This window comes from Penicillium concentricum (assembly GCF_028827145.1).
Source record: "Penicillium concentricum strain IBT 3081 chromosome Unknown utg000002l_segment0_segment0, whole genome shotgun sequence".
NCBI lineage: Eukaryota > Fungi > Ascomycota > Eurotiomycetes > Eurotiales > Aspergillaceae > Penicillium > Penicillium concentricum.
Window position 1 is genome coordinate 7,907,658 of NW_026622755.1, and position 26,442 is coordinate 7,934,099.

Sequence of the window (26,442 nt, forward strand, 5' to 3'; positions counted from 1 at the left end):
CTGCATTCGCATCCCCGACAACCCCCATCAGCCCGCGTGGCTATGACTACAATTGATGATCACCATCAGAAAACCCTGGTTCCCTATCCCTTGAACCAGCGGATATATGTTGTATCCTATCCCCGAACTCCATTATTGGACCCAACATACCCCATACGGAAAGAAAGGCGCTCCACTATGGTCCCAAGCTGTCAAACCCTTCAGACAATCCTTCATGGCTCCACATCCTAGCGTCTACGGAGACTTCAATAAACCTAAGGATCCTGCCGTGATCGACAAAAGACTGATTATTCGGATGGATTGGTCAAATATCTCCGCGATCTCTTCTTCGTCTACTGAGTATTTCTCCGTGGTATGTACTCTTCGCATGAGACCCATACAACGTGGATGACGCAGTACGGCGTATAATCTATGCACTACATACATGTTTTGTTATTGGCTCATCGAATATCGACCCGCACGCTATACAGCAGAATATCTTCCGAATGCGGAAAGAGGTGATCATCAATGATCCACAGCGAGTCCGACAACCTTGGAACAACGAGAAAACTGACAAAGAAAAGAGAAAACAAAGCCAGTTCCCACCAGATCATTTTCACCGCATCCTTCCAAAGTCTAGGGAGTAACGAGGTCCCCCCTACTCCATAAGGAGTATGCTATGCCTTAGTGTGCCTTTTACCTTTCCAAGGTTCCTCCCGATGCTGTCTGTGCTCTGCGCCGTTGTGATCGACAGGGCAATTTAATTAAAAACGGCGAGTCGACTCTATGATTTTGGATATGCACGAGTGGCCATTTCTATATGATCTGTCACTTCGAGATGGTCAATTCTTCCGAGAGCACAGGTGCATATTGGATAGATCCAAGTGTACTTCGTACAGACAACGCATATTCAATTTATATTTGCTTCTGTCGGTTTTACCGTCGCCTTATGCCAAACCCCGGGGTGATCTTCACTGCATGAAGATACCTATCCGATATACTAACTCCCTACTACCAACGTACACGCATGGAACCTGTAACCTGTAGATAGCTTGGCACCTTCCAATCCCTGAATTCACGCCACTTATCATCTAACTAAGGAGAACCAAGCGAGCATGCAGCTCCATTTTCACCCTCAAATGAAACTACCGAAAATCCCCGTTGATCTCAATGGGGCTAAGTGGACATTTACCCGCTGCAGAAAGTCGTCCCACCCGATGAAGAAATGGGGAGCGAGAACCCCCCCCCCCCAAAAAGAATAGAAAGTCTCCTATATGATATTCTAGTAGGTAGCAATCGGCCTTGCTGAGCCGTACCTACTATTGACCGGTATCCATAATACTGCTTCCCAAAACCCTCACGGAGTACAACTCCCAGTAACTGCCGCACTAGCACGCACACACCTCGTCCAAAAATACATCAGCCCATCGCTATCCTACAAGGAAAAAACCCAGAAATTCCCCGCGCTCGAACGCCCACTGTTGTCTGAGTCCTTTACTAGCTAGGATATGAGGGACGAAGGGCTCGCCCGTTGTATCAGACGCGTTAGAGTGCCAAGATATTTCTAGAAGGAGAATGGCGTGGTTTGTTGTACAACATACGTATGAGGGGTATCAGGGGCTAGTAGGGATCTCTGAAACGTCCGGTTCGGGGCTGGTGGTTCCTGGTTTGGTTGTTGCATGCGAGATATACATCTCGCAATAGTACTCCGTACTGCAAATTATCTACTTACAACATGGGCTGATGTCATATCGAAGGCGTTAGTTATGCTTCGTGAGCTATTTCGAGCGACGGGTGGCCTGTTTTATCTGTACTCGCTTTGCTTGAGACTCGGGTATTACGCTATGGGGTGGGAAGAGGGCGAATCAGAGTGATTGGAAGGGCACTCAACGCTGGAGTCATACGAGACGACGATGGCAGAAGAACAGGGAGCTACATCTACAACTTGGGAACATTTGAAGTTTTGAAACTGTTTTTTTGAATATCAAGTGCTAGTTCGAGAAACTACATGACCACTGTCAAATCCTAGCCCGAAAGCAACTCGTGAAAAATTTGAATGCTTTTCCTGGCTAAAGAGCCGTCCCATTGTGTGCCCCTCGCCAGATAGTTGGCAAATCCGAAAGAAAACGTTTGTCATAATCGTAAAGTCGTGGTAATTGTTTGCCGATGTGCAGGTAGATCTTAGACCTGTGCAGGCAAGGTTTTGGTGCCGAGTTCATGCGCAATGCCGCCAGCGAAGAAGCTCAGCTCATCAGGACCGATGTCGACGCGACCATTCGCCAGTCTGTCCAGCAGGAATTTCTCGATCTTATTCAAGAGTGCTTGGTGTTGATCCAAGTCTAGGGTCGACGAGCTTGTATCATTTTGGTTGCCGGTTTGCTCCTCTGCGCAGAGTGTGATCAACTCATTAAGCTCGTCTTCAGCGAGGAGGTTGCAGAAGGTGCCAATGACATGGTTGGAGACTAGGTCGAGGTACAATGAAGGCGCACCCTCTGGATCCACGAATTCGGTATCCTTGCCCAAGCGAATGTGGTCAACCTGAACTCGAAGGTATGTTTGGTACTTGGGGGTGGCAATCCCGCGGATTCCATTCATGTAAGCGACAAAGAGACTACAGTCCAAGTCCACGGCATCACGCGAAAACTCCTCTGGTTGGCTGGTGGAGTTGCGAACGAACTCTAGGTGGTCATCTTCATCTGCTTTTTCATTGGAATCGGCCATGTCCATTTTGTCGAGTTGATCCAGAAGCGTTTGGGTACCTTTGGAGTCCCGAGCAAGCATCATCATTTCATGGCAAGTCATTTGGTGATCAGGAGCTTCGTCATCCGATACTTCCATGCTGTCAATGTACTCCACCTTCGGGTCAAAGCGCACAGAATTCTCCTCAAAGGAGATAAAGGCATCATCAAACGACTCTGTATGGTCCTCGTGCGTCTCAGGGACTTCCCCGTTTGTGTCATCCCAGACCGAGAAGTCGGATTCATCACCGTCGTCTTCCTCGTCAGATTCATCGGAGAGTGCATCATACTCAGAATCAATTCCATCCGAGCTGTAGCCCGATTCTGAACCGGACTCTTCGTCGGAGTCATCAAATGCAATGGTTGAGTTTTTGAGGATCGATTTCAAGAAAGGACGTAAAGTCGGTTTGGTAGTGGAGGTTGATGCACCTGATTGAGCTGGGGTGCAACCATTCGATGTAACCGAAACTTCATCCGAGCCATAGCAGCTGTCGTGGGAAAAAGACATTTCGAGGGTGGAGAAGGTAGACGAGACAGAGCCCCACGAGCTTCGATGGAGGGTCGAGTTGCTCATTTGCTCAGTGATTGGCTTGTCCATGCTTTCAACTGGGCGGTTTCTTTAGTGTAATTTGTCGAACTGCCCAAAATATTCGAGACTTAGAGGGCTCTGGGCTCGTATCCGAGCACTCCTAGGCAGGAAGGCTAGGATTTATGGGAGGACGAAGTTGGAAAGGTGCGATCAGTGAGTCGAAAGCGAGTAAAGAAAATAGCAAGGGCGTCGAAAGCCTGCAAAGCACGGTGAAAAGTGCATAGTGAAGGCACACGGGAAACGTGTAAAAGTTTAAGGAAACTTGTCCCCAGCACAAATGTTGGAAGACATGATTTCCGATAGACGCTTTGTAGTTAGATGTAGAAGGGTGCTTTCTTGCCGGTTTGGTGTGCGGAACAAGACGATTGAAGCTGGTTGCTGTGGTTATTCAAAACAAGGTGGCGTCGGTCACGGATAACACAGAGGTCAAATGTTTCGTCGATATGCATGTAGGGTACAAGAAGGTGGCAAGGAGAGAAGTTGAGGCGTGGTCTTCGCGCGACGCGATGAAAACGTTGGAATGTCGCGAAAGCAGCAAGGGTCGCGACGGGTCTCGGCAAAAAAAAAGAGGCTTATCGCAGAAGAAGGGTGCAATAAGAGAAGAAGAGCGGATATCAAAGTAGAGAAGAGAAGAGTGGTCCACGTTTCGCGGGGTGCGACGGAGGGGCAAAACCGGGTTGAGTCACGACTTCGGAGTCCACGGGTAAAGACGACCGAAAGTGCAGATGTGGAAAATATGAACAAGGGAGACTGCAGATGAGCAGTAACAGTGATAGAAAGTTAGGAATCCAAGGTCACGGTTTGAAGCGGCCTACAGAAAAGGAAGAGAGAGAAGGGTCAGGTTGAAAGGGTCGCCCCAATTTCATGTCATCTGACTCAGCCCGAACTTGACCTTTTTGGGATTTTGCCCCATTGGGCTCTTTGTCACAATGCAGTCATCTGTTCTAGTTCATTCAATGCATTTCTTTGTCTATTGTCAATACCCAATACCCAATTATACACCACACTTGTTCCTACTTAGGTATGAGAGTTCCCTATTGACTACACAGTATCACCATTTGAGAATAGCCTCGGGAGTACGGAGTATAGAGTACGTCTCAGCCGAGAGTTGCTTTTTTAGTGTCACGCTCGGGATTTCAGGATCATACTGGGCGTATGATATTGAGTGTCTGCACATTTACTAGGGGCCCCTATGGCTTCCAGTGTTGTTATCAAGTCCTTGCTGATTGCATACATCTCAACAAATATTATTGTTGAACGGAGCCGCCCACTATTGCCGCATCACTAACACATCAGGTTTATTGCTTTTGACTCTTCCAATGCCCCTTTTTGTTTTTATCTCTGTTTTTAATTTTGTTTAGGTCGGCAGTCTGGCTGCACTCTGCATTAGCACTTTAGACTCCGTTTGAAGAAACAGACCCAACTGCCTGACGGATTGCAGGTCTATCAGGCTGATCCAGAGCGCCTTGAAACTTCAGCTATACCTAATATCTAATATTAGTCTCAAATCAACCGGATGACTCCCAATCTAGGGGTTTCAATCCTGCAGTCGTGCATGAATATATATGCGTTTGGGGATTGACCGCTTTGTTTTGTGATGCCTGAGCTCGACCCAAACACGACAAGGATGCCAAAGGGAGCAACACACACATCGACATGCCACCGATGCACCACAAACGATTAGTGGATTCAAAAACCACCTCAGTACAATTGGTCAATGATACCACTCGAGATACGAAGAAACACCCCATCGAAGGACACTGTGATTATCAAATGACACTTGGGTTATTTTTCAAAAAGTGGAAAGGAAGCGTCAGATCCTTACCCGATGCCGAGGAAAAGGCTTGTTCTTTGCTGCATTCAAACATGGCCTTATCTTGATCAACTTCATGCAGACCAAATATAGAACATGGGGTCGAAGCAAACACTCCCAGATAAGCACTCTAGACGGCGATCTCCTGCAGTTCAAGATTTTCTAAACTTCCGATCAGGGGTGCACATACATACTGGGGCTTCCCTGGTAAATCTGTTCTTCTCGAATACCTACAACTCTTCTGTGCATTGTTCAGGACGTGACATTCCGCCCAGCCGCTACAATGCAACTCACATTCCGGACCGTTTATTACTAACAGGACATTGGCCAATGGACAATATCACCCCCACTCCAATTGGATCGATTGGCTAATCATGATGAAGAAAATGAAAGAAGTATGTTGCCAAGTGTGCTGCCGATCATACTGTCACCCAATTCGAGTCTTCTTCGGGCGATTGATGATGGGATAACAGGTATCATGACGCTTACACTGTAACTATCAACCTTGGAACTTGACAGGTAATCATCCTCCTGTCTCAGTTGTATGGCTGGTCCTGGTTCCTTGGACAATTCTGGCTCGGAGAGCGTTCCGACCCATTTCCTTTCCTAATTCCTAACAGTCTTGCTCTTAGGAGTTATGCCGATCACCAATTAAAGGTATCGGGTCAACATGCCTAAGTCCTCCCCAGACCCGCTTTGTCAACTCATTTGATGACTGTTCCACTGCTTCTGGCTTAGTGAAGGAGCGTTACATTCCCGTGGGTGGCTATCCGTAACGGAACCTCTTGGGGATTTGATAAAGATTGACAGCTCGGCCAGCCATTCGTATTTTTGCAGGCCATGATTGGCTTGAGGAGTCTTGAATCATTCTTCTGGGAGGTTGGTGGAGCCGGCCAGGAGCCAACCGGGCTCTTCACAGCACATTCCTTGTCCATCTTTAGAGCACTTGGAATGTGTCCAGAAATTCCGAGGCTGGTGTCCCTGGCAGCCATTCAAATAGGACTTGTATCTGTTTGTTTGCTTTGCTTTCTTTGCATCATCTGCAGTGTTTTCTTTGATTGACAAACTATCAAACATTCAAACATCCATTCAAACACTTCTTTTTTTGCATCCTTTGCATTTCGGAGATACGGGTCGATCACCCCGAACTATTCCCAAACCCTACCAAAGCTCTATTTAAAGAGATATCTTTGGTTGTCCAATCACATCCAGTCTTTGGACCTTCAGTCGCTGACTACACTATCGACCCGTTGTTTTACTTTATCGCTGCAAACGGAAATCCCAAGATGTTCGCTCAACCCTACGACCATTCGTTCAATGACTTGTTCAACCAATACGTCAATATGGAGACCAGCGCCGCTGATGGAAAAGATTCGGCATTGGCCGACTTTGACCAGCTTTTCCCGCTTGACTCGCTATCCAGTGACTGTGGCGATCTTCCACCTGTCTCCACTCCTAAACGCCATCAATCACCGCAACCCTGGAGTAATGAGTGGCCCCTGCAGGATGACGGAGCCGCTGCCGATCATTTTGCTTTCCACGACACTGTCCACCCTTCTGCAATCTCAGACGTCAACGTGAACAACTTTGAAGTTTCCTCTCGCCCTACAGCAACCAGTCGTCTGTCCACATCGCCGTCTACTCCTCCAACGACCCCTAGACGGATGCCTGCCCAAAGCGCTCTCATCACTCCCAAATCTATCCGCCATCGCAACCCGAATGAGCGTCGCTCCAATTTGCGCAAGCAAACTTTCTCTCCCAGCCTAATGCGCTCTTCCAACCTATCCAACGGAAGAATGGCATACCCCGAGGTTTGGGCCCAGCGAATTCAGAACTTCAACCTTCACAATTCAGAAGATCGTCTGCCGCTGTCGCCCCCTCCATCGGATGTCCTCATTCAGCATGAAAACATGCCCACCGAACAAATCATGAACCAACCCAGAGACTCGGCAGAGATGCCTCCCCAGTACGACGCAAGACTATATCACCAGTCTCCCTCGGTTTCAATGCCATCGCCGAATATCGCAATGGCACCACGGCAACAACAGCACTACATGGCCCACCCAAGCTCTTCTGCCTTGACCAACTCCAGCCCTTCTTCTGCAGATGATATTTTCTCCTCATCTCACTCATCCGACCCCCATTCTATCTCCTCTTGGCAATCAGACTCTCTTCATGCCTCATCTCTCTCCTTCACCCCAGACCTCCAAGGCCAAGATTCCCAATGGTGGTCTCCCATGCCTTCTCGGGTCGCTCAACAACAGGCCGCTTACCTCACATCTCCCACACCTGTGCGCTCGATGCAAAGCGTTGGAAGCCAAAATGACATGATGCAAGGAGGACTAATGATCCAATTCAACCCCTCCTATGACATGTCGGCGGACCACTCATTCTCATCTAATCTGCTCCCCGCCACCCCCCAAAAATATGACACCTCCTTCACCACCTCCCAAGTACACAACGTCTCCTCACCATCTCTCTCCCCCAAGGCCGAAACATCGCCCATTGACACCCGCTATGGATCCATTTCCAAGCCTACCCAACGCCGCACTCATAGCCGCAAGCTCTCCGGCCAGAGCACGAGTGCCCCCAAGCCTGCCAAGGCATCTGGCTCCTCACCCCGAGGCGCAAACAAGTCTGTCAGCGTATCGTTTGTCAACTTTACCGCCCACGACAGCAAGAAGATCCTGACCGGAGTTGCTCCCTCCGGCAGCTCCAAGACCAAGGCTCGCCGCGAGCAAGAAGCCCGCGATAGACGTCGCAAGCTGAGCGAAGCCGCATTGAGGGCTGTGCGCAGCGCTGGTGGTGACGTTGAAGCTCTCGAAGCTGTTCTCTGTTAAGCATGTTTCTAATTTGGTTTTGCTTTTCCTGCTTTTTTGTTGCTGCTTTTTTCAGCTGGTGTTTCAGGGTTATATCATTGGGAATATCTGGTTTGCTTTCGGAGTTTACGGGTTTGTTTTCAGGCTTGGGCCTGGGTGCTTGCACCCCCAAAATGTTAGACTATTCTAATACCTAGACTCTTCTGTGGATATCTAATCTATAATATTTTGTGACTATCCAACTTCCGCTGTAGCTCCTGCTTTTTTTTCGTTTTGGTCCTCCATGGATTTTGAATTATCCGTCTTTTTTTTAATCAAGCTGGCGAGCTTCATCTCTTCTTTTTTCGATCCTGCTATTATCATTACTATTGTGACTTTTCATAGCTAACTTTCTTTCTTATGTTGAGTTCCTTGTACTGAGCCGTCCATAGTGAGCCCTTCATACCAAATCCCATTCCCAAATCCCATATACAAAGTCCTAACAGGCAAGGGTTGAGAACAAGAACAAAAATCATGCTGATCTCGGCCGTCCATTCTGTATTTCTCATCCGGCTTTGTATCTCGCGCAGGTCGATGGTACACAAATCCACCTTGTAATTGATTTTCCGGGCGACTTTGCACAATAAAACTCGTTCTCACATCCTCATACAATACACCTCTATCAGTGACAAGATTAACGATTCGAATAGCATCCTTATAGATGCTTTGCCAGCTATCCTGTGGGCCGCATATAGCGATATTAACAAATAGGTCTAAATATAAGGTCATACAAATCAACACTTAGAATATAGATATATATACTACTACCATAACAGCTATCAACCAAGAATGTAGCATCTCTTTTCTCTCTTATTCTAGTATCTGTTTATAGATACCCCCTTACTTTTTTCTATGTTATTGAAATCTGGAGGGCTATGTATCTAACCTGGATCAAGATTTCGGACTTTCACCGAAACAATCGCTTTAGTACTTCAATTAAGCCGACCACGGAACTTATCATGCAATGACCTTCCGAGGTCGTCAATTCCTCGTGAATATGTGGCCCTGGTCCTTAGAGCCAGATATAAGTGCCAAGTTCATTATTTGTATACTTTCCACCGCCTTTTTTTCCGCCCTTGAAACAAAGAAGTTCAATCTTTTTATAGAATTGTTTATCAAGGCCACTCTTAGTCTATTGACTACGGTATTATCCTAATTCTCTAAAACCTATTTGGATGGCTTTCTTAGGTTTTTGAATAATGTCACATATATCATCCAACTGCCTACTGTTCTGCCGGACATATACCTCTTGTGACGCGTCATACGCCATCCACCGCGAGTCCTTATCGATAAGCGCGTTGCCAGCCCAGAATGTATATTTTCAGCTGGCTTTTCAAAAATCCCCTAGCCATGCCTATAGAGACCATGGACGAGGTACCATATCGGTCACCCGTACCACTTCAATGGGAGTTGGCTCGACAGACAGAAATCTTCCTCGAAGACTCACTATGTAAGTTCCCTTTCCCCGTACTTCGACGCGTGCGGGAGATCCTCAAAGAGACACTGTTAATCTCCGCTTTCTCAAATAGGGCCGCAAGCTTATAGCCTTCTTTTCAATGTCCTTGCATCGGGCACGATCTCATCAACAAAAGCAGTGATTCCACTACCGCAGCATCTGGCCGTCGCAGCTACGATGCTCGTGCACCCAAGAACGACAACGCGCGCCGAGTCGGAGTACGAAAAAGAAGCACCCAACGCAGCTTTGCGATTTCTTCGACTGACGAATTCCCTTGTTGGCCCCGTGGATGCAAAGTTTGACCTCGCTTTCAACTTCACCCAGCTTGCATCTTCGCGACAGGGTAGGCGGCGCGGGGAAAGTCCGATGCTCATTGAGCACGACAATCCGGATACCAGGCCTCTGAATACGAAATTCAACCAAGCTTCTTCGCTGTGGCACTGCGCAGAGGACTTCTGGCACACCGTCGGATGGGCATTTAATTGTTCGGTACTTCACCCCGCGCGGTGGGAGCGCTGGCAGATATGGCTCCAGTTTATGTGCAACGTACTCGAAGATGACTGGAAAGAGCACGAAAAAAAATACCTAGAGGCAAAACAAAATCAAAGGGATACCTCGGTTTTGCCGGAAGTGTCAGGGAAGTCGGAGGGGGAGCCCGCGCCAGGCGCTGAACCTGTTAAGAAAGAAATACGCAGGGGCAGACCTAAGGTCGAGGTAGTTGTGGATATTGATCTTGCAATCTTTCGAGAAAGTCTGATCTTCCGTTACATCACCTCGAACACCACAGCTGGACGGAACCGCAGAATTATGCGGGCAATCTTTGCTAATGGCAAATCAAACCTCGGCGAGTTCAAGGAGGTATTCAATGATGAACTGAAAATTCCTGTGCCCGAACAAGACTCCCATGATACCAAGAAGAGGGCAGGTGATATCAACCTCGACAAAGATGACTATGGCGACTACCTGGACAATCCAGACGAGGATTTCGAAGCTGACCAAAGCTCAACCTCGGTATCACCTCCAGCCAAGGGATCGAAGGTCAGCAAGCCACGACGTAGCAAGCGCACCCGACGAGGAACACGAAACACAATGGACGAAGCCACAGACCCCATCAAGCTGGCCAAAGGAAATCAAGCACCCTCCCACGAAAGCAATATATCCCCGCTAGGCGGCTACACCTCCCTCGCCCTCCGCCAACAACTCCTCGGCATCCTCTCCAGCGTCTCGGAAAGACTACCCCGGGATTTCCTGCCCCTAGACAACCTCTACGACATGTTCGTCGAGAATATCCGCGACCTTTCCCTCCCGCTATTCCAACACTTCATCAGCCCCTCCAACCTCCCGCACCTCCTCCCCGAAGCGCACTCTACTCTCTGCGAACTCCTCCTCTTCGTCTTCCGCGAGAGCTCCGCACCAGCCTCCGACAACAACTACCTTACCCAGGCCAAGCTGGAGAAATGCTTCCTCCCCTACGGAGCGGCTACCCCGAACGTTGGGAACAATGCCAAGGTCTCCCTTCTGCTCGAGGCGCTGATGACACTCCTGCATAAGAACAATATGCTCTCTGTGACCCCGTCTCTGGCTAAAGCTGTTCAGTCTGGGATTACGCGTCGGGAGCAGGCTAGTCGTGACCGGGACTCGATTGAATGGACTTATTTGCAGGAGAGTGGGTTCAGGATGAGGTTTATGGTCGAGCATATCCTACCATGAAGCTTTTCTGTGGGGTCAGCGAAGACCGGTGCTGTGGTAATGATGTTTATGCTGGTAATGATACTTAATGATCATATTTTAGGCGTCTATGGGTGTTTATGGAGCGTTTGAATGCCCTTTGCTTTTCTTCGGTTTGAATATAATGATTGTGATATATACTTAAAGACCAAGGAGTACCTGTGCTATCCACATATTAAATGCCAATTCTTTTCATTTACCGTGAAAGGACTATACTACGGATGTGTGATCATCCTATAAAACTTGGTATTTGGAATGTGTTTATTATAGGATCTTGAGTACAACAGCTGCTATCTACAACCACATCGCGTGAAAAACAAAGTAAGCTGGAGCGGGAATCTTAGGACGCAAATAATAGAATAATCCACCAACGCAGAGATATGATAATGTGTCTTCTGCTTCAACGCCCACAGAGTTAGGGGGAATGGAGCTCAAAAGAAGAAGTAGGAAGAAATAATGGTAAGAAAATAGAAGGGGGCAAGGGACCAAAGAAACAAGAACCCTAAGTTGTATACGCAGGCCCAGGAGTTGTCAACACAAGTCAACAGCTTACCGCGGCGTCCGCGGCCCAATAATCTGGCGTCTAGCACCACCAACACCAAGGCCAACACCGCCACGGTTCTGATTATCACCTCCCATATAGCCATACTGATGAACATCCCAAGACTGGCCCGGTCCTGAGCCTTGCGTACCATCTTGGCCGCCGCGCCCGGCCGCAGCCACCGTCTGTTTCTGGTTCTCTTCCCACTCCTCCTGGCGCGCGCGTTCGCGCTCCATTTCTCGTTCCAGGAGAGACTTGGACGCCCAGCCGCCGGCCTTGGTCTTCTGCTGTGACGCTTCGCGGCGGCTGTTCTCGGCATCGACCTCGGAGGTCGTGGTGTAGTCTTGGAATCGGTGGGTGGCTGGGGCTGGGGATGCGGGTGCTGGGTTCGAAGAGAGGAAATTGTCCACGCGGGTTTCGCGGCCTCGGCCGGCACTGTAGGCTACTGGGTCTGGGAGGGGCCGGGGCGATGCGGGTAGGTCTCTGGGAGGGAGCGCCGGCGTTGTAGAGAAAGATGATGGCTTTGGTACTGGGAGAGGACGAGGGGGATGGGGCGGTGCTCGCTCCTCGACGGGTTCGGGTTCCTCTGCCTCGGAAGTAGCGGGCATATCCTGCGTATTCTGCCACTCCGTACGGAGGAGTCGTCGTTCTTGTTCGAGGGAAGAGAGATCGTAGCTGGGCTTGGGGGGCACGGGACGAGGGCGACTTTGACTGCGAGATTGAGGCTGATCGCCAGTCTTTCCAGGCTGGACTTCCTGGCGTCCGGTCTCGTATTGGCGCTCCCGGTCCTTTGCCAGCTGTAGCTCGCGCTCGAGCTCTTTGATGCGGCGGCTTTGGGCTGTTTCCTCGTCCGGCTTGGTTCCGACAACATCACTAACCTGGGAGCTGGAGGCCTGGTATTGGCTGAGGAACTGACCATTGAGACGGTTATCATTCAGGCTTCGTCTCTTTTGTCGCTCCTGCTCAAACCGCTCCTCGGCTTCCTTTTCTTCCGCCATACGTCGCTGCTCTTCCGCTTCCCATTGACGCTTTTCATCGTCCCAGCGCTTCTTTTCTGCTTCCACCCTGAGACGTTCTTGTTCCCTTATATGAGCAGTCTCTTCTTCCCATCGGCGCTCCTCTTCTACCTTAGCGCGAGCCTCCACTTCTGCAACTTCTCGCTGGAGTTCCCGTTCTGCCTCTTCCTTCTCTGCGTTTTGTTGACGGATCCGTTCATCTTCTTCACGTCTGCGCTTCTCTTTCTCTGCAAGGCTGGGTACAGCAGGTCCAGGGGTGGTTATCTGTCGGCGAGCACCAAATGCAATTCCTTGATTCCCTTGGCTAGCTCCCCCAATGTAGCCATATTGGTGAATATTCCAAGCCGGTGTAGTAGCCTGCTCATCCCCCTTCTTGGCCCAAGTACTGTATGCCCCGGAAGGTTTCGGGGGGCTGCCTGTTCGAGAGGGAAGGGCGGGGGCCCTCCCATCCCCGACGTTGCTGGAGGAGCGGGCTGATCGGGGTGTGTATGCCCCGGTACTCGAGGAACCCGTCGCATTGGGGCTGACTACATTGCGCTTGCTCTGTGGACCAACGGTTCGGGGGAACTTGTTGGGCGCAAGGGCATTGGCCCGTCGACTAAATGCTGCCAGACACTGGAGAACCTGCGCCGGATCCTTTGCTTCGTAGAGATCGACTGTCAGAAAGACATCGTGCGGGGGAAGGTTGAGCGGTGGCAATTGGCATGCGCGCAAGAAATGCGAAATATTCTCCATCTGTACAAATGGCGCGGACAATTGCTTATACTTCACGCCTGGTGATACAACAAGATTTACCAGCCTTGTAGATAAAGGAGTTAGCCAGCGGGTTCAGACTGATTGATTGTGCTTTAAAAACCACAGATACAACTTACTTGCAAAGAGCGACGCCATCTTTCAGGCCTTCGAGCAAGTCTGGCGATGCCAGTCTCTCATGCAGCACTTCCTCAATCCAGTCGCGCACCTCCGCGGCTGCCTGCGGGGTATAGCGGGATAGTCGCATATTGCGCAAATCTTTGTCCAACGAAGTCACGGAAGCCATGATGAGTGTTGGATGTTCGATCAGAGTGTGTGTGAAAGTGTAGTTGTTGTTGCCACCTGTGGTATGTATCCCTTTGCAGGTGCCTGATCAGCCCTAAAGGTGGCGGGTGTTGGGTAGCAGAGGAGGGCGTTCCGTGATACAATTGGAAATGACAAGATGAAGAAAATGCTTCAACTACTAGAAGTGTAGAAGGTTTCTAGTAAAGTAGAAATTAGAAGAAAAAGGGGAGAGAAAAGCCGAGAGATATGGAGAGAGGAATGGAATCCCCGGGGCTGTGTTTATCTCCGATGACGTTCCTGATAGTCCGCAATCTTTTTTTTGCCTCATTTCTATTCTTTACACTCAACAATGGTTAACAGCTTATGGTTTAAATGGAAGAAACTTCGCCTGCCCTGGCGAAAGTCCTTCTTGGTTGGTCAGTATCTGCTTTTTCTTTTTCCTATGTCTCAGTACCGCTAACCGTGTCTTAGGTGAGGATCTTGCCGGAAATACCTTCTGGGAGTTCAAAGATGTCATGAATGCAGCTCGTTTCCGGCGCATTGTTCGATTCGATCCCAAAACTCATTTCAGTGATGTTCAAGTGACACGTAAGTTCCATCGCAGGGGAGATACTCGGGCTTGGACTACATGCGGCTCTTTCGGGCAAAGGGGAATGAGACTATTGAATCATATCTAACATTTTATTTCAACACAGCGCAATGGCACCAATGGCTACGACATGTTCGACAACATCCCCCGAGCATCCAGGAACAGCAGCAGGATCTTGTGCGACAGGCGCAAATCAAACAACTTGCTCGACTCGCCGATGAACGCTGGGCCAGCAAGGCCTCCTTCCTCGATAAACCCAAGGCCCATAATCAAGCACCATCAACCCAAATCGATGAGGCGAATTTGAATCAGCCCACCAAAGTTGCTCCTGCACAATCACCGCCTTCAACCGTATCCCCCGAACTAGCCCCGAAGGCCAAACCCGCACCCGCAGAATCGAAGACACGAAAGGAGGAGAACCCATGGACCAAGGCGAACAAGGCCAACCCAGGCGAAGAGTGGCAACCCGAAGCCTGGTCTCCTAGTTCCAAGCGGTGAACAGTGATATTGGCTTATCTTGGTCATTTCTCCGCAGTGCTATATCAGCTTGACTTCCAGGGATATATGCCAGAGGGTAGAGAAGGCCCTCGCCCTGCACCATTGGTCAATTCATCAGAAGGAAAATCTTGCAAAGAACCCCGGTTATAGATGGTATCGAGGCTATCCCATGTCGAGGAGTCTCTGAACTTCCCCCGCGCTCCTTGTTGTACGAGGATGGAGGCTATCGTGCACTGTGTTCAACCTCATAGGTCATAGCAGGCCCAAGCTGTCTCGAGGGCTCAAAATAATCAGAGCCATATAGACTGGCACTTGTATACTATGCTTCTTCAGTATCCAGAATTTTCCGCTCAATATTACCATCCACTAAGATCTTCTCGGTTACAACTATACTACCAGCGAGTCTAGTGGCTACACAGGCAGAGGTTTTTTTTTTTAATGTTTTCATTTTTATACTTTAACATATCATCCCCTTTTTGGTTTTTGTATTTTCCATGCTGCAGTGCAAGTGTCATCCAAGCAAAGACATGGACAATAAAATCAAATAAGCAAATGCATGCCATTTCCATGCACATAAATCTCCCATACTCCTTTTTTTTTTGTGTTTTTCAATTTTCCACACTTGCTGCAGCATAGGCACATCTCAAGCTTGTAAGAAAAGCAAGGACATTAAACCCTTTTTTTGGTCGTTTTGTGGTTTTTCATGGCTTTCGCCTCATGACCAATCTCAAAGTCGTTGCAATCAAAGCTCAAAGACAATTTCAAAGAACAATGGAGCATAGCAAGAGGGTATCAAGCTCCATAAAACATCGGCAAAGTTGTCAAATATCAACAAGGAAATAAAAAATGACAGTAGTCCAATTAGATGTAGACCATGCTGTTCTGGCATGCGCTCGCCATAGACAGGGCACTGCTTTGAATGTTTTCCGACTTTAAGGGTGAGCTGTTATTGTCATGGTAGTGGGCCAACAGATACTTCCGGGCACGATCACAAAATCTATCAGCCAGGAAGGCAGGCGTGCAGTAACTGATCGAGCGAGTAGCCCGGCCCATCATGTAACAAATGCTGTGGGTAAGTTCTTGCACCACATCAGCTGGCTTGCGGTCCGTATTGACCTTTGAGTTGGCGAAGATCTCATCGTGGATCACAACGTAGTGAGCTGGTCGAGCAGAACCCTGAAGCGGAGCCTGGGCCTGCAGATAGAAGTCCCAGTAGATGGGCCGGGTAACTCCGCGGTCGACGACACATCCGTTGAGTGGGTTGGATGTTCTGTCTTGATCTTTGGAGTTAGTAGGGTAGAAGCGTACATTGTGACGTTTTCCGCAGACAATGACAGTGATATTGGGCATTGATCCACGGTATACCGCTTTGGCGGCCTCTTGAATTTTTGGAAGTTCCTCTTCAAGGACCATGGGGAATTGACCATCGCTAACGCCGTCGCGGTATACAAGAATGTTTTGGGGGAGATTGCCATTGTTGTTATCCTTCCACAATTTCAGGCGGGTAAGCGTCATCTCCTTGAGGAATTCAATGTGCTCTTGACGGCGTGTTTGGGCTCGAACCTCACCAGGCCATTGTCCCATGAGATGATCAACAGAGGCAACGATTGCAGCAATACTGGGGAAGGTTTCCGGGTCTACACTCGAAGGATGAGTGACATCCAAGCCGACAACCATGGTGTTCTTCGCGGCACCAATAAAGCGTGCATTCGTCGGCTGCAGGAGTTGATTGCATCCTCCCATTTTGAGATTGACTTTCATGGCATTGTTGCTCAGGTACTGCTCATTGGCACCTGCGAACTTGGTGGCTTGCATGCAGTGCGTAAGGACTCCAGTCTTGATATCTCCGGCATACTTGACGAAATCGAAGACCTTACCTTCCGTTGTAGGAAGCAAGACAACCACGAATGGGAACAGCCCCTGGAACCTTTTGAAAGTTCCCCTGATGATATTTCGATTTTCTTTCTCATCATCACCGAGAAGAACCGAAATATACGGCTTAGCGGGCGACGGAAGCGACAGGCCATGATCACGCAATTTCCTGTAAAAAGCGTCCATCTCGGAATCAAAATTATTGAATGTTTCTTTACCACCGGGCTTCCGAATCCATAAACAGGTCCATTTGCCGATCTTGGCGCCCTGGGCGAATTTGGTGCCGACCAAATTCCACGAGCCGTTTCGAGGGCTAGTGGTCTTCTTGCCGCCATAAAGCAGATTTGGGGGACTCAAAATCCGTGCTGGTACAGTGACCATTTGGTTGCTGGGCTTGATACCCACCGTCTTGGTATGGCCTCCAGAGATTCCCATGATTTCCAACCCCTCAGTCATAATAGAGTCATAGTTCTGAGGAGGCCGCCGGCAACTGAACTTGATCATGTTCTGTCGTTGGATCGTGGTAGGATCGGGCTTGTAGGGTTGCCCGGGGAGGATTTCGCAAACTTCCATAGGAAGGTAAATTGGATTCTCGCGGGTTCCAACGTTCACGACCGGCATATTATCGTGATGTACGAGTTTGATATTGTACTCTGTTATTTCTTGTTAGCACAATGCACCTCAAATATAAACCGACAGGCACCAAACATACTTTCAAGGAAGTACGCAGTAACGGTAACGTAACTTTTGCGATTTTCCCTTTCCCACCAGAACATCACGCTTGATGCAGAAGATCCCAAACGCGGAACCTCTGGGGGGTGGGCCTGTCCGCGTCCATCCTGAGGAGTCGCAATTCCAAGGATTGATTTGATAGGTATTTCCTGCAGACCAGCTCCGTTCTCTCGAGGGTCTAGATGTGTGGCATAGACTTTCAAGCCCCTCACCCACCGGTTGAAAACATCCCCGTCCTTTTTGTTATTGGCCATGTATTCCTCAAGCAGCTTGTTCAACGGACCTGGAGTGTAGAATGCACCGTGACTGACATTCAAATTGAGCATGATTCGTCCAGCACAAACTCGGACACTTGAGAAGAAACCACGAGCAGCTTCAGCGCTAATCCTCATGTCCATCGACTGCTTTCGGCGGTCCATCCAAAAGAATTTGTTTCGTCCCTTGCCGATGATGCAGACTCCAGGATCTTTGAAGGCATAAGCACTCATGAGGATATTCAGTACTCGGAGGCTGGGAGCTTCATACTGAAGCTCCTCTCGGCGGTTGACGTCCCGAGCAGCCGCAATCATGTCAGCTGGTGAATAAGAGCGCTCAAGGATCAAAGTTGTATTCCAAGGGCCGGTATTGTTCTTCGAACTCCCACTTCCATGCCCACTTCCATGCCCATTTCCATTGCTCATGGAACAAATGAACGGCGGACGATCTTCGGGGAGTAGCTCGGTCGTGACAATCTCAGTGGTCCCATCAGTAGCAACGCCGATCTTTCTGAAGAAAGGATACTTGCGGAGCATACTCTCAATAATGAACCTTTGTTGTCCTTTTTTGGCCTCAGGCTTGATCTTGAGTCGATAAGAGTGGAATACAACGCCTGGTTTAAACTCAAGTGGGAAGAAGTTGGCACGGAGCACGATCGAACGACCTTGGGTGCCGTAGCCAGGACGCCGAGCCAAAGTGTTGGAGACTGGTCGAGCCTTTGCTGACTCTGCAGCGTACTGGTCCTCAAAGTCCTGAACACGGGAGCTGGGGGCTTCAACCGGGTCTGTCAACATTCTATGTGTCTGTTAGATGTAATCTTCTCCCGATGTAAAACAAATAAACTTACCTGGAGGGCCCTTCGGACCCACCACGTCCACCACGACCACCTCCACGGTCGCTGCCACGGCCTCGGTCTCCGCTGTAGCCGCGGTCACTGCCACGGCTACTCGAACCTCCATCGCCGCGGCCCCAGGAGCCACCACGGTCGCCACCACCACGGCCGCCTCGAATGGGCAGATCACCATAAGAACGTCCGGACATTTTAACGAATGTAGGCTAGAGAGGAAAGGTAATCGAAAAAAGTAAATGTGATGAAGTGAGAACGCGAACTTTGCGCGTTTAAAGAATGTAGGTAAATCGGCAACAAGGACTCGTGAACCTCAATGAGTGAGGTTTGTAGAAAAGGGTCGAGGAACAACAAAAAGTCAAGGGAAGAACAAAATCTCAAACTGGACAAGCGCGGTCTTGTCCTTCAGGTTTCTTTTTTTGAAAAAAAGAAAAAATCGAGTTTCGCTTCGTATTTCTATAATTATGCGTCAATAATGATGAAACATTAGAATGTTGAGGTGTATGGAGATAGTAATGTGAAGACGGACCAATACAGCAGAGCAATGGGCAATGTAGGGCAGACAAAGCGATAAAGCAAGTACCCTAACCCACAGCCAAGAGCGATGCCAATGGGAATGATAATGCAATGGTAATGGAGATGGTGATGCAATGAAGATGCAGGATAGAATGCGGTGATAGAATATTCAATGCGGGTAAGAACGTGGCGAAAGATGAAGGATGGTGCAAGGGAAAGATTTCAAGGGAAGAGAGATGGAAATCAAGGCAGAGCAGGGAAAAACAAATGTGCAGCAGCAAGCAAGAATATCAGAATAATCAAGAGCAGCAAATGAAGGATGAATGACATGCAAGATACCTGGTCTCAGTGAGATGGCAAGTATAAGAAGGGTTTCTTGCAGCTTAGGGCTTGGGGTAAAAGATATGCAGCAATCAACGGGCAACAAGTGAGATACTGCTGAAGCAGCAATTGATATGCAAGTGAGAGCAAATGAAAGGTAAGTGAAAATCGGTGAAGATCAAAGTAAGGTACATATGTAAACTGCCTGTACAATAAGGGTGAGAGGTGCAGGGGGTGCTCACTTTGCTGGTATCAGAGGCGCTGGCATGCAATTGAAGGGTATAGGGGGTAATCCAGTGTAGAAAGACAAGGTGATAGTAGTATGGGGCAATATAAAGCAGAGCATATACTTACCAAAGCTGTTTGTGTATTGTGGAGAGGAAAGAAGAAGAAGAGGAGGAAGAAATGCTGGGGTGGTATTTATAGTTGGAGCCCGAGTATGAAACGCGCTTTTGTAGACTTCAAAGTCATAGATCTTGGTTCTTCAGCTGTATGCCGATTTCAACTGTGTGACGATTTCATCATCACTAGGCTGCTCCAGAGCTGGTCTTGGAGTCGACATCGAATTGGAGCATAACTTGTGCTCCTCCCATGACCCTAACGCGATAGATCAATAGGGGGTCGGTCGAAGTTTTCATTGTATCCGTCAAAGAGCTCACCATGTGTACCTAACTTTTTTTTTTAAGTCACCATGGGTGCGTATCCAGGTTCGAACCGGTTCCCAAAAAGATCCCATATTCTCTTGAATATTGGTTAGGTACTCCAGCAGGGTTGCCTGACTAGCAGGGTGATTCGCTTTGCTTTACGTGGAGTCTATAGGATTACTTAGTAATCGGTTAGGAATCGCGGAAACATACCATTATTAAAACGCCGTTTCTTATTTCGATGAGATTTTCGGCTGGGCAAGAGTTCAATCTGCGCGTATTGTCTACAAGATATCGATTAATATCTAGCTAAATTAAGCTTAGCGCAAAGTTTAATTGACATGCCAAAGCCTAGATGCCTGATTTTGCAGGATTAATGCTTGAATATGCCTGATTCTAGACCGCTTTAAACACCGCTCTATACTCCCCATAATTGAAGCTATTCCCACTATACAAAACCTCATATCCACCTATTCCTACCGCGCAAATCCTATATTCATGCCTCAACGAATTGATGTTGAGCCCTATAAAGGCGTGATTCTTAATCCCCTCTGTTAAAACACTGCATATAAACTATTCTAGCTCTCCTCCACGGTAAATACTATGATTTGCACGGTCGGAATGACTTGAACGCCTAGCATTAGGTAAATATGGAGAATTTTACTCCGTATGGTGAGAATAATAGCTTTAACGCCGTAAGCCATCTAAAATCTAGTGATCTACAGTTTTATGTTAAATGATAAGCTTCATTTTGGTTGCCTATTTCTCAAGGTGATGCTGAACCTAGATACTTTGCCTACTTAACAACCTTGGAAGGTCTCTGTCATAGTAATTCAGGTATTCTAATTTTCTACCAGCTTAAAACCAGGCATAAAAAGGCATATTCAGGCAGAAATCCTGGTTTTAATTGAATCCGACCTCTGGCCGCTATGCACCTTCGTAGTAAGATGACCCCTGGGCTTTTATTTCCACAGCACTCTCTTTTCGAGATCCAGACCCTCAATGAGACGATATGTATATTCTAACAGGCACATTGTCCAACATCCCTTGACCAAATGTATCGAATGTACTGCAGGCCTTGAATTTAGATAAGGACCATTCCATCCTCACACAGCCCAAGTTCTCAAAGAGAGAGCAGTGAGCCCAAAAGAATAGAAGTTTGTAGGGTAAAAAAAATGCAGGGCTCGGATACTTGGAAATCTAGACAAGGATAAGCTGCCTAGCGCAGACCGAAAGAATGGGAATTTGGACTGGTTCGCAGTGACTTCTGCGTCTTCATATTTGCTGACGAGGAAAAGAGAAACAGGATGCGCAGTGGCCAAGAACAGTTCAGATCCCCGCCAACCAATTTCGCAATGCAAAGGCCTTTTATGGAGAAAAGGAGGGGACGGCGAGAAAGCTCGGGAAATCAAGGAGGCCGTGGATACGCCAACATGGATAGCAATTCGAGAAAAAAAGGAAAGATTAAATGGGAGCCACTATGACTCCTCGGGTATATCGGAGAAGAGACCTATTCGCAACCGATGCGACTGTAATCAAAAACGTCAGCAAATTGAGCTTTGTCTGGTTCCGAGCAGACATAACATACGAAAGGCAGCTTGGGAATGACCACTCCCAATGTGGCTAGGAAGTTGATGGTGAAGTGGGTCAGGTCGAAATGGGTGTAGTGAGTGCTGAGGAGGAAGAGCACGATAGGCACGCAGAGCAAGAACTTCTTAGCAGGTGTGTATTGGTCGCCGTTGTCAATCTGCTCCCACATGTTGAGATTGTCGTAGGCACCGGCGTTAAATTCGAAGGGGATGCCCCGCACCCAGTGGAACATGAGGAAGGATCCAAACATGTAGCTGATATTGGTGAGGGTCCACGAAGTTTCCTGCGAGACGCCGGGGATGATGTCGTAGAAAATCTTGAGAGCGGCGATACAGACGAAATGGATGGTCCAGGCACCTACAATCAAAACAAAATTCCATGTTAGTCCTTGGTTTCTGGATCTGGAGATATGTGGTCTCCAGGATCAGCTTTTTTTGTCACTCACCCTTGGCATTCACCCAGTTTGCATTCAGATTTGGCAAAGCGGCCTGATCACTGGTATGCTCAATAGATTCGGCTGGTTCCTGGTAGATAAGACTGCTAGATCGCCTCCGGCGGCCTTGTTTTGAGGTCATGCTTGGAGATAACCGCTGCGGCCCTGTGTCAACATCCGGAGGGAAGGAGATGCCACGGGGGGTCAACAGGGAAGACACCTTTGAATTGTCGGACGCCAGCTTGACGGTTGGATCCAAAAGAAGAAAGAATAATTTGGATGGAGAGAATGAGAGAAGAATGAAAAGGAGCGTGGGGATGAGGTGGCACGGCCCAGACTGGAGTTTGCCGGTTGGATCGGCTTGCGGTCACGGGGTGCGGAAGAGCTCTCTGATTCATGTCTTTTTTTCTCCCTTAGACTATCTATTTTTTTCTTTTCCATTAGTTAGACCGTCTATAATTAGATTAATTTTTCCTTAATCTATTTCCTGCCTTTTAGATTGGCCTAACTAGAACCAAATGCATAATTGGCCTTACATTGATGTACAAACGTATGCATGTGCGGAATCTAGCCCGAAAGGACTAGAACTACATGTACTTTATATTAAGGATTCAGTAAAGGGGAAGCTTCCCAGTGAATAGATATCCTTTCTCTGCCTAGTTTTATGAGCATTTCTCTATATATTCCTTAACGTTGACATTTTCCTTTTATGGGGCGAATATGTCCGGGACATCCATGGATGCCTAAGAATAGGCTAAAATATGGAGTTGGCCACCTTTGCCCAGCTATGACTCTAAAATGACTCTTTTCTATTACTTGATTGTGTGGCCTGATTGAAGTGTCCCATGATATTATGTCCATACCGGGACAGTAAAATTAGGCCATTATTAGTATATCCCCAGTTATACCTAGAAAGATCCTCTATACGGCTTATGCCTTTTGCCCTTTGTACCCATTTAAAAGACACCCAAAAAGGCATTTAAGGATGATATCCGAAAAGAATATCTGAAAAGACTACCGGAAAAAACATGACAAGGCCGCATAAAGGGCCAACTATCCTCAAGCCCCAGGATCGTATGCGATTGCATGGTGAGAAGTTTCTAACACCATTATAGCAGCAATTGGACAAGGACATACTTTAAATGAAAATGCTGCAGATGCAATAGTCTGCCGTGTCTGGGGCACGGTCTTCTTCAGCCCAAGCCACCGGGTCTTCCCGTTCGTATTGATGGTGCTAATCCACCCCCGGGGCAAATTGTTGATCAGAATCAATAGGCAGAAATCGTTGATAGTACTCAGCTGGTATAAACTGTGGCAGTTAATGACGGGAGCATTGGCTGATCACTGGAAAATTGTTGCGCTTTCATACCTAGCCTTGCCTGCCATCAGGAAACAAGAATACATAGATGGGTCTCCGGTTCGTCCACTAAGAGCTTGTGCTGGCTAGGTAGTTTTCCAACACTGCTGGATCAAGTTTGTGTGATCAACTCGTGGTTAATTTGGCAAACGACAGTGCCCTAACTTGGTATATATAGGAAAACACATTGGATGACCGCGGTCTGTGGGCCTTCACCACGGTTCGTAGATAGCCAATAGCGCTTTAAAACCAGATATTCTGCCTCATGGTCTACGGAGTATAAGATCCATAATAGCATGGCCTCGGCAATTGGAACTTGGGACTACGAAGACGGCATCAACCCCACTCTTGGCGTCGATCGTCTCGATTTTCTTCTATATTCGACGGGTAGATCTTACGCCAAAGACAACGCCCAGTCTGAAGAGATTTCAATGGCTCTTTGGAGTTAGCATCTTCGATCATAATCCAATCTCTCATTGGTGGCTAGATAAATCTATTGATTTTGAGTATGGCCCGGCGGTCAAAGGCTTACTGTTATTGTCTGCTGTCTAGATCACGTCTAGATCATGTTGATATTGATTGACTGACCTATTGGCTTGATCTTAGAATTGTCGATATTGTATCCTTTTGTCTTTTACACTTTCATCCTTCCAATATGTAGCTCCAAATGCATGTCTCGGCTTATAGATTGTCTGTTGCGCTCCAGGGCTGGTATACATCGATGTAGGTACAAGCCAACAAGGTCTACTAGCCCTCTCTGTATTGATTTGCTTGGACAAAACACTTTCAAAAAAAAACCACCTGTAGATATATCTCTCGATATTACCAAAAAAATATATTCAAAATCAAATCAGCACTCAAATCAGGATTCAGGGGGTTCTACGCCTTATCGCCTCGTATCTCGTATAGCGGTGGCGTATACTTCAGAATTGCGCGAGTGGTCGATATCGTCTACCGTGAAATTTTCTGGGGACCCAAATTCTACTGTTGATCCTTCCGGAGTCTCACTCTTGATCTGTCCTATCCTTATACTCGAACTTCTCCAATTAATAATGGCAAATTCCTCAGACGAAGAGGCTGATTCACGCACAGCCCTGGTGGGCGCACCGCGCACTCGATCGAATCCGCGTTCCACCTCGCGCTCCGCATCGCACGACAGCACCCGCCCAGCCAAGCGACAACGCCGCAACAGAAATAAAAAGGACTCAGATCTAACTGACTTTGTTCCAAAAGGTGTTGCATTCAGCGCTACCCCCTTGCCAGTGGATCAAGACAGTACATCTAGCTCTGGATCTAGTTCAGCATCAAGTGAAGATTCCGATTCCGATGCGGACCCAACTACTACCGCAAACCCGCACGCAGGCAACACCGCGCCCGCAATTAGCTGGAATCAGGGTCGGAAGGCTGCAGTTCGCACAACACTGGGGAAACGATCAGCGCCAACAAACGAGAAGCCTACTCAATTTGAAGCGGTGAATGATAAATATTGGCGCAGTCGCAGTGAATCTGTCGCATCGGCCAATGGCAAAGAAAAGCCCACAGCAAACGACCAACCCGAAAGTGATGACGAACTGGAAGATGGAGAAATTGACTCTAAGAGTGACACAGATGATTCAGATTCTCTTGGTTCTGAGGCCGATGACTCTATCCTGCTGAACATAGGAGACAAGATGGGAATGGATGGTGCCAATGACTACGACCCTGCGACTCTGGCTCATCAGCATGCTTCCAAGACTGGAGAATCAATTATGAAAGGTGGTGCTACACAATCCGGACCCGGGTCGAAAGAGGAGGCATTCCAGCTTTTCTCAAGCAAATATCCCAATGCGCCTACTGCTTTGGTGGACCTAAGCCAGACGGACCTCGAGGTCCTGGCCAAGTACGTGTACTTCGATCGCAGCATCCATGATCTGGACCTCAAGCTTCCTATCTCTTGCCTCGAATGTCAAAGTGAGGGCCATCTGGCCGACGTCTGCCCAACAAAAGAGGTATGTTATATCTTCTATCCAGTTACTGCATTTCGCCTTCCTAACCATAGCTACAAAGTGTGAACACTGCGGTGCCTGGAACCAGCATCAAAGCAGTACTTGCCCCGACTGGCGACGATGCCAAAGATGCCGCGAACGTGGCCACGACGAGCCGCAATGCAGCGCAAAGCTACGCAATTTCGCATACGAAGTGCCCTGTGACTACTGTGGCAATGAGCATCTGGAATCCGAATGCGATTGTCTATGGAAGTTCCCAGTCAGAGATCTCCACTCCGAACAAGTCATAGTATCAATCTGCTGTGCAAATTGTTGCAGTGCGAAACATCTTGTAGCAGACTGCCCAGCTGTCAACTTGCGTGTAGCAACTACCTCGTCATTTACTCTGAAGGGTATCGACCCAGACATGATCACGAACCTCAATACCGTCATCCCCGCTCGAGAGAGCCGCCCACCAAGCCGAGGTCAATCCCGCGGAAGAGCCAGGGAATGGTCTCGACCTCCCTCCCCAGACGACGATGACATGATGTCTCGCGTATCCCGAGGCCGAGGACGCCCCTCCCCTGCTCCTCGTGGCAATATCCGCGGTAGCATCAAATTTGCAAGTGGAGTCGGAGCTAAACGTGGCGATGCACCATCCAGAGGGCCTTCCCGAGGTCGTGCAACCTTCTCTGGAAACAACAACCGCCAGCGCTCACCCAATCCGCCCCTTCCGCGGGGCCCTCCACCACGAGGCGGTGGCGGTGGCCGAAACCGTGGACCACAACGAGGAGGAGGATTCTCACGAGGACCACGTGGCGGTGGCAGAGGCCGCGGGTGGTAAGAAGGGCTCACCACCCGATGAGAATTGAGCAGAAGATCTCGGCGAAAACCGCCATTTACATAGCACAGTGTCGACCATTCCGCTCAGTCTCGACTCAGCATGTATGTACGATTAAATGACACTTCATTCTAACATCTCTCACTTCCAGCTGTATATTTCTCACATTGCAGTGCATGCCCATGGTACCCAGGCAGACTGAATTGTCTAGCATATCCATTAACCGG

The 26,442-nt window shown here is 48.4% G+C and overlaps 8 protein-coding genes across 8 annotated transcripts; 4 read left to right on the forward strand and 4 right to left on the reverse strand.

The window, feature by feature from the left end:
• Nucleotides 1-2,160: 2,160 nt before the first annotated feature.
• Nucleotides 2,161-3,315, reverse strand: N7517_006732 (uncharacterized protein; the record flags this gene model as incomplete). The annotated part of the gene is made up of 1 exon (XM_056724462.1): nt 2,161-3,315. The coding sequence occupies one exon, from the start codon at nt 3,313-3,315 to the stop codon at nt 2,161-2,163; it is 1,155 nt and encodes a 384-aa protein (XP_056580712.1).
• A 3,090-nt stretch (nt 3,316-6,405) lies between these two features.
• wetA (developmental regulatory protein WetA) lies at nt 6,406-7,959 on the forward strand (the record flags this gene model as incomplete). The annotated part of the gene is made up of 1 exon (XM_056724463.1): nt 6,406-7,959. One exon carries the CDS (start codon nt 6,406-6,408, stop codon nt 7,957-7,959), a length of 1,554 nt encoding a protein of 517 aa, XP_056580713.1.
• A 1,329-nt stretch (nt 7,960-9,288) lies between these two features.
• On the forward strand, nt 9,289-11,143 carry N7517_006734 (uncharacterized protein; the record flags this gene model as incomplete). The annotated part of the gene is made up of 2 exons (XM_056724464.1): nt 9,289-9,427; nt 9,507-11,143. The coding sequence occupies 2 exons, from the start codon at nt 9,289-9,291 to the stop codon at nt 11,141-11,143; spliced, it is 1,776 nt and encodes a 591-aa protein (XP_056580714.1).
• Nucleotides 11,144-11,710: 567 nt separating this feature from the next.
• N7517_006735 (calponin homology domain protein) lies at nt 11,711-13,757 on the reverse strand (the record flags this gene model as incomplete). The annotated part of the gene is made up of 2 exons (XM_056724465.1): nt 11,711-13,517; nt 13,591-13,757. 2 exons carry the CDS (start codon nt 13,755-13,757, stop codon nt 11,711-11,713), a joined length of 1,974 nt encoding a protein of 657 aa, XP_056580715.1.
• A 348-nt stretch (nt 13,758-14,105) lies between these two features.
• N7517_006736 (uncharacterized protein) lies at nt 14,106-14,843 on the forward strand (the record flags this gene model as incomplete). The annotated part of the gene is made up of 3 exons (XM_056724466.1): nt 14,106-14,172; nt 14,228-14,344; nt 14,452-14,843. 3 exons carry the CDS (start codon nt 14,106-14,108, stop codon nt 14,841-14,843), a joined length of 576 nt encoding a protein of 191 aa, XP_056580716.1.
• An 861-nt stretch (nt 14,844-15,704) lies between these two features.
• On the reverse strand, nt 15,705-18,743 carry N7517_006737 (argonaute/piwi family protein; the record flags this gene model as incomplete). Its single annotated transcript, XM_056724467.1, has 3 exons — nt 15,705-17,368; nt 17,428-18,497; nt 18,550-18,743. The coding sequence occupies 3 exons, from the start codon at nt 18,741-18,743 to the stop codon at nt 15,705-15,707; spliced, it is 2,928 nt and encodes a 975-aa protein (XP_056580717.1).
• Nucleotides 18,744-21,508: 2,765 nt separating this feature from the next.
• N7517_006738 (ORMDL family protein) lies at nt 21,509-22,195 on the reverse strand (the record flags this gene model as incomplete). The annotated part of the gene is made up of 3 exons (XM_056724468.1): nt 21,509-21,559; nt 21,619-21,977; nt 22,066-22,195. The coding sequence occupies 3 exons, from the start codon at nt 22,193-22,195 to the stop codon at nt 21,509-21,511; spliced, it is 540 nt and encodes a 179-aa protein (XP_056580718.1).
• Nucleotides 22,196-24,462: 2,267 nt separating this feature from the next.
• On the forward strand, nt 24,463-26,246 carry N7517_006739 (zinc knuckle domain protein; the record flags this gene model as incomplete). The annotated part of the gene is made up of 4 exons (XM_056724469.1): nt 24,463-25,398; nt 25,449-25,654; nt 25,714-25,982; nt 26,038-26,246. The coding sequence occupies 4 exons, from the start codon at nt 24,463-24,465 to the stop codon at nt 26,244-26,246; spliced, it is 1,620 nt and encodes a 539-aa protein (XP_056580719.1).
• Between the last annotated feature and the right edge of the window lie 196 nt (nt 26,247-26,442).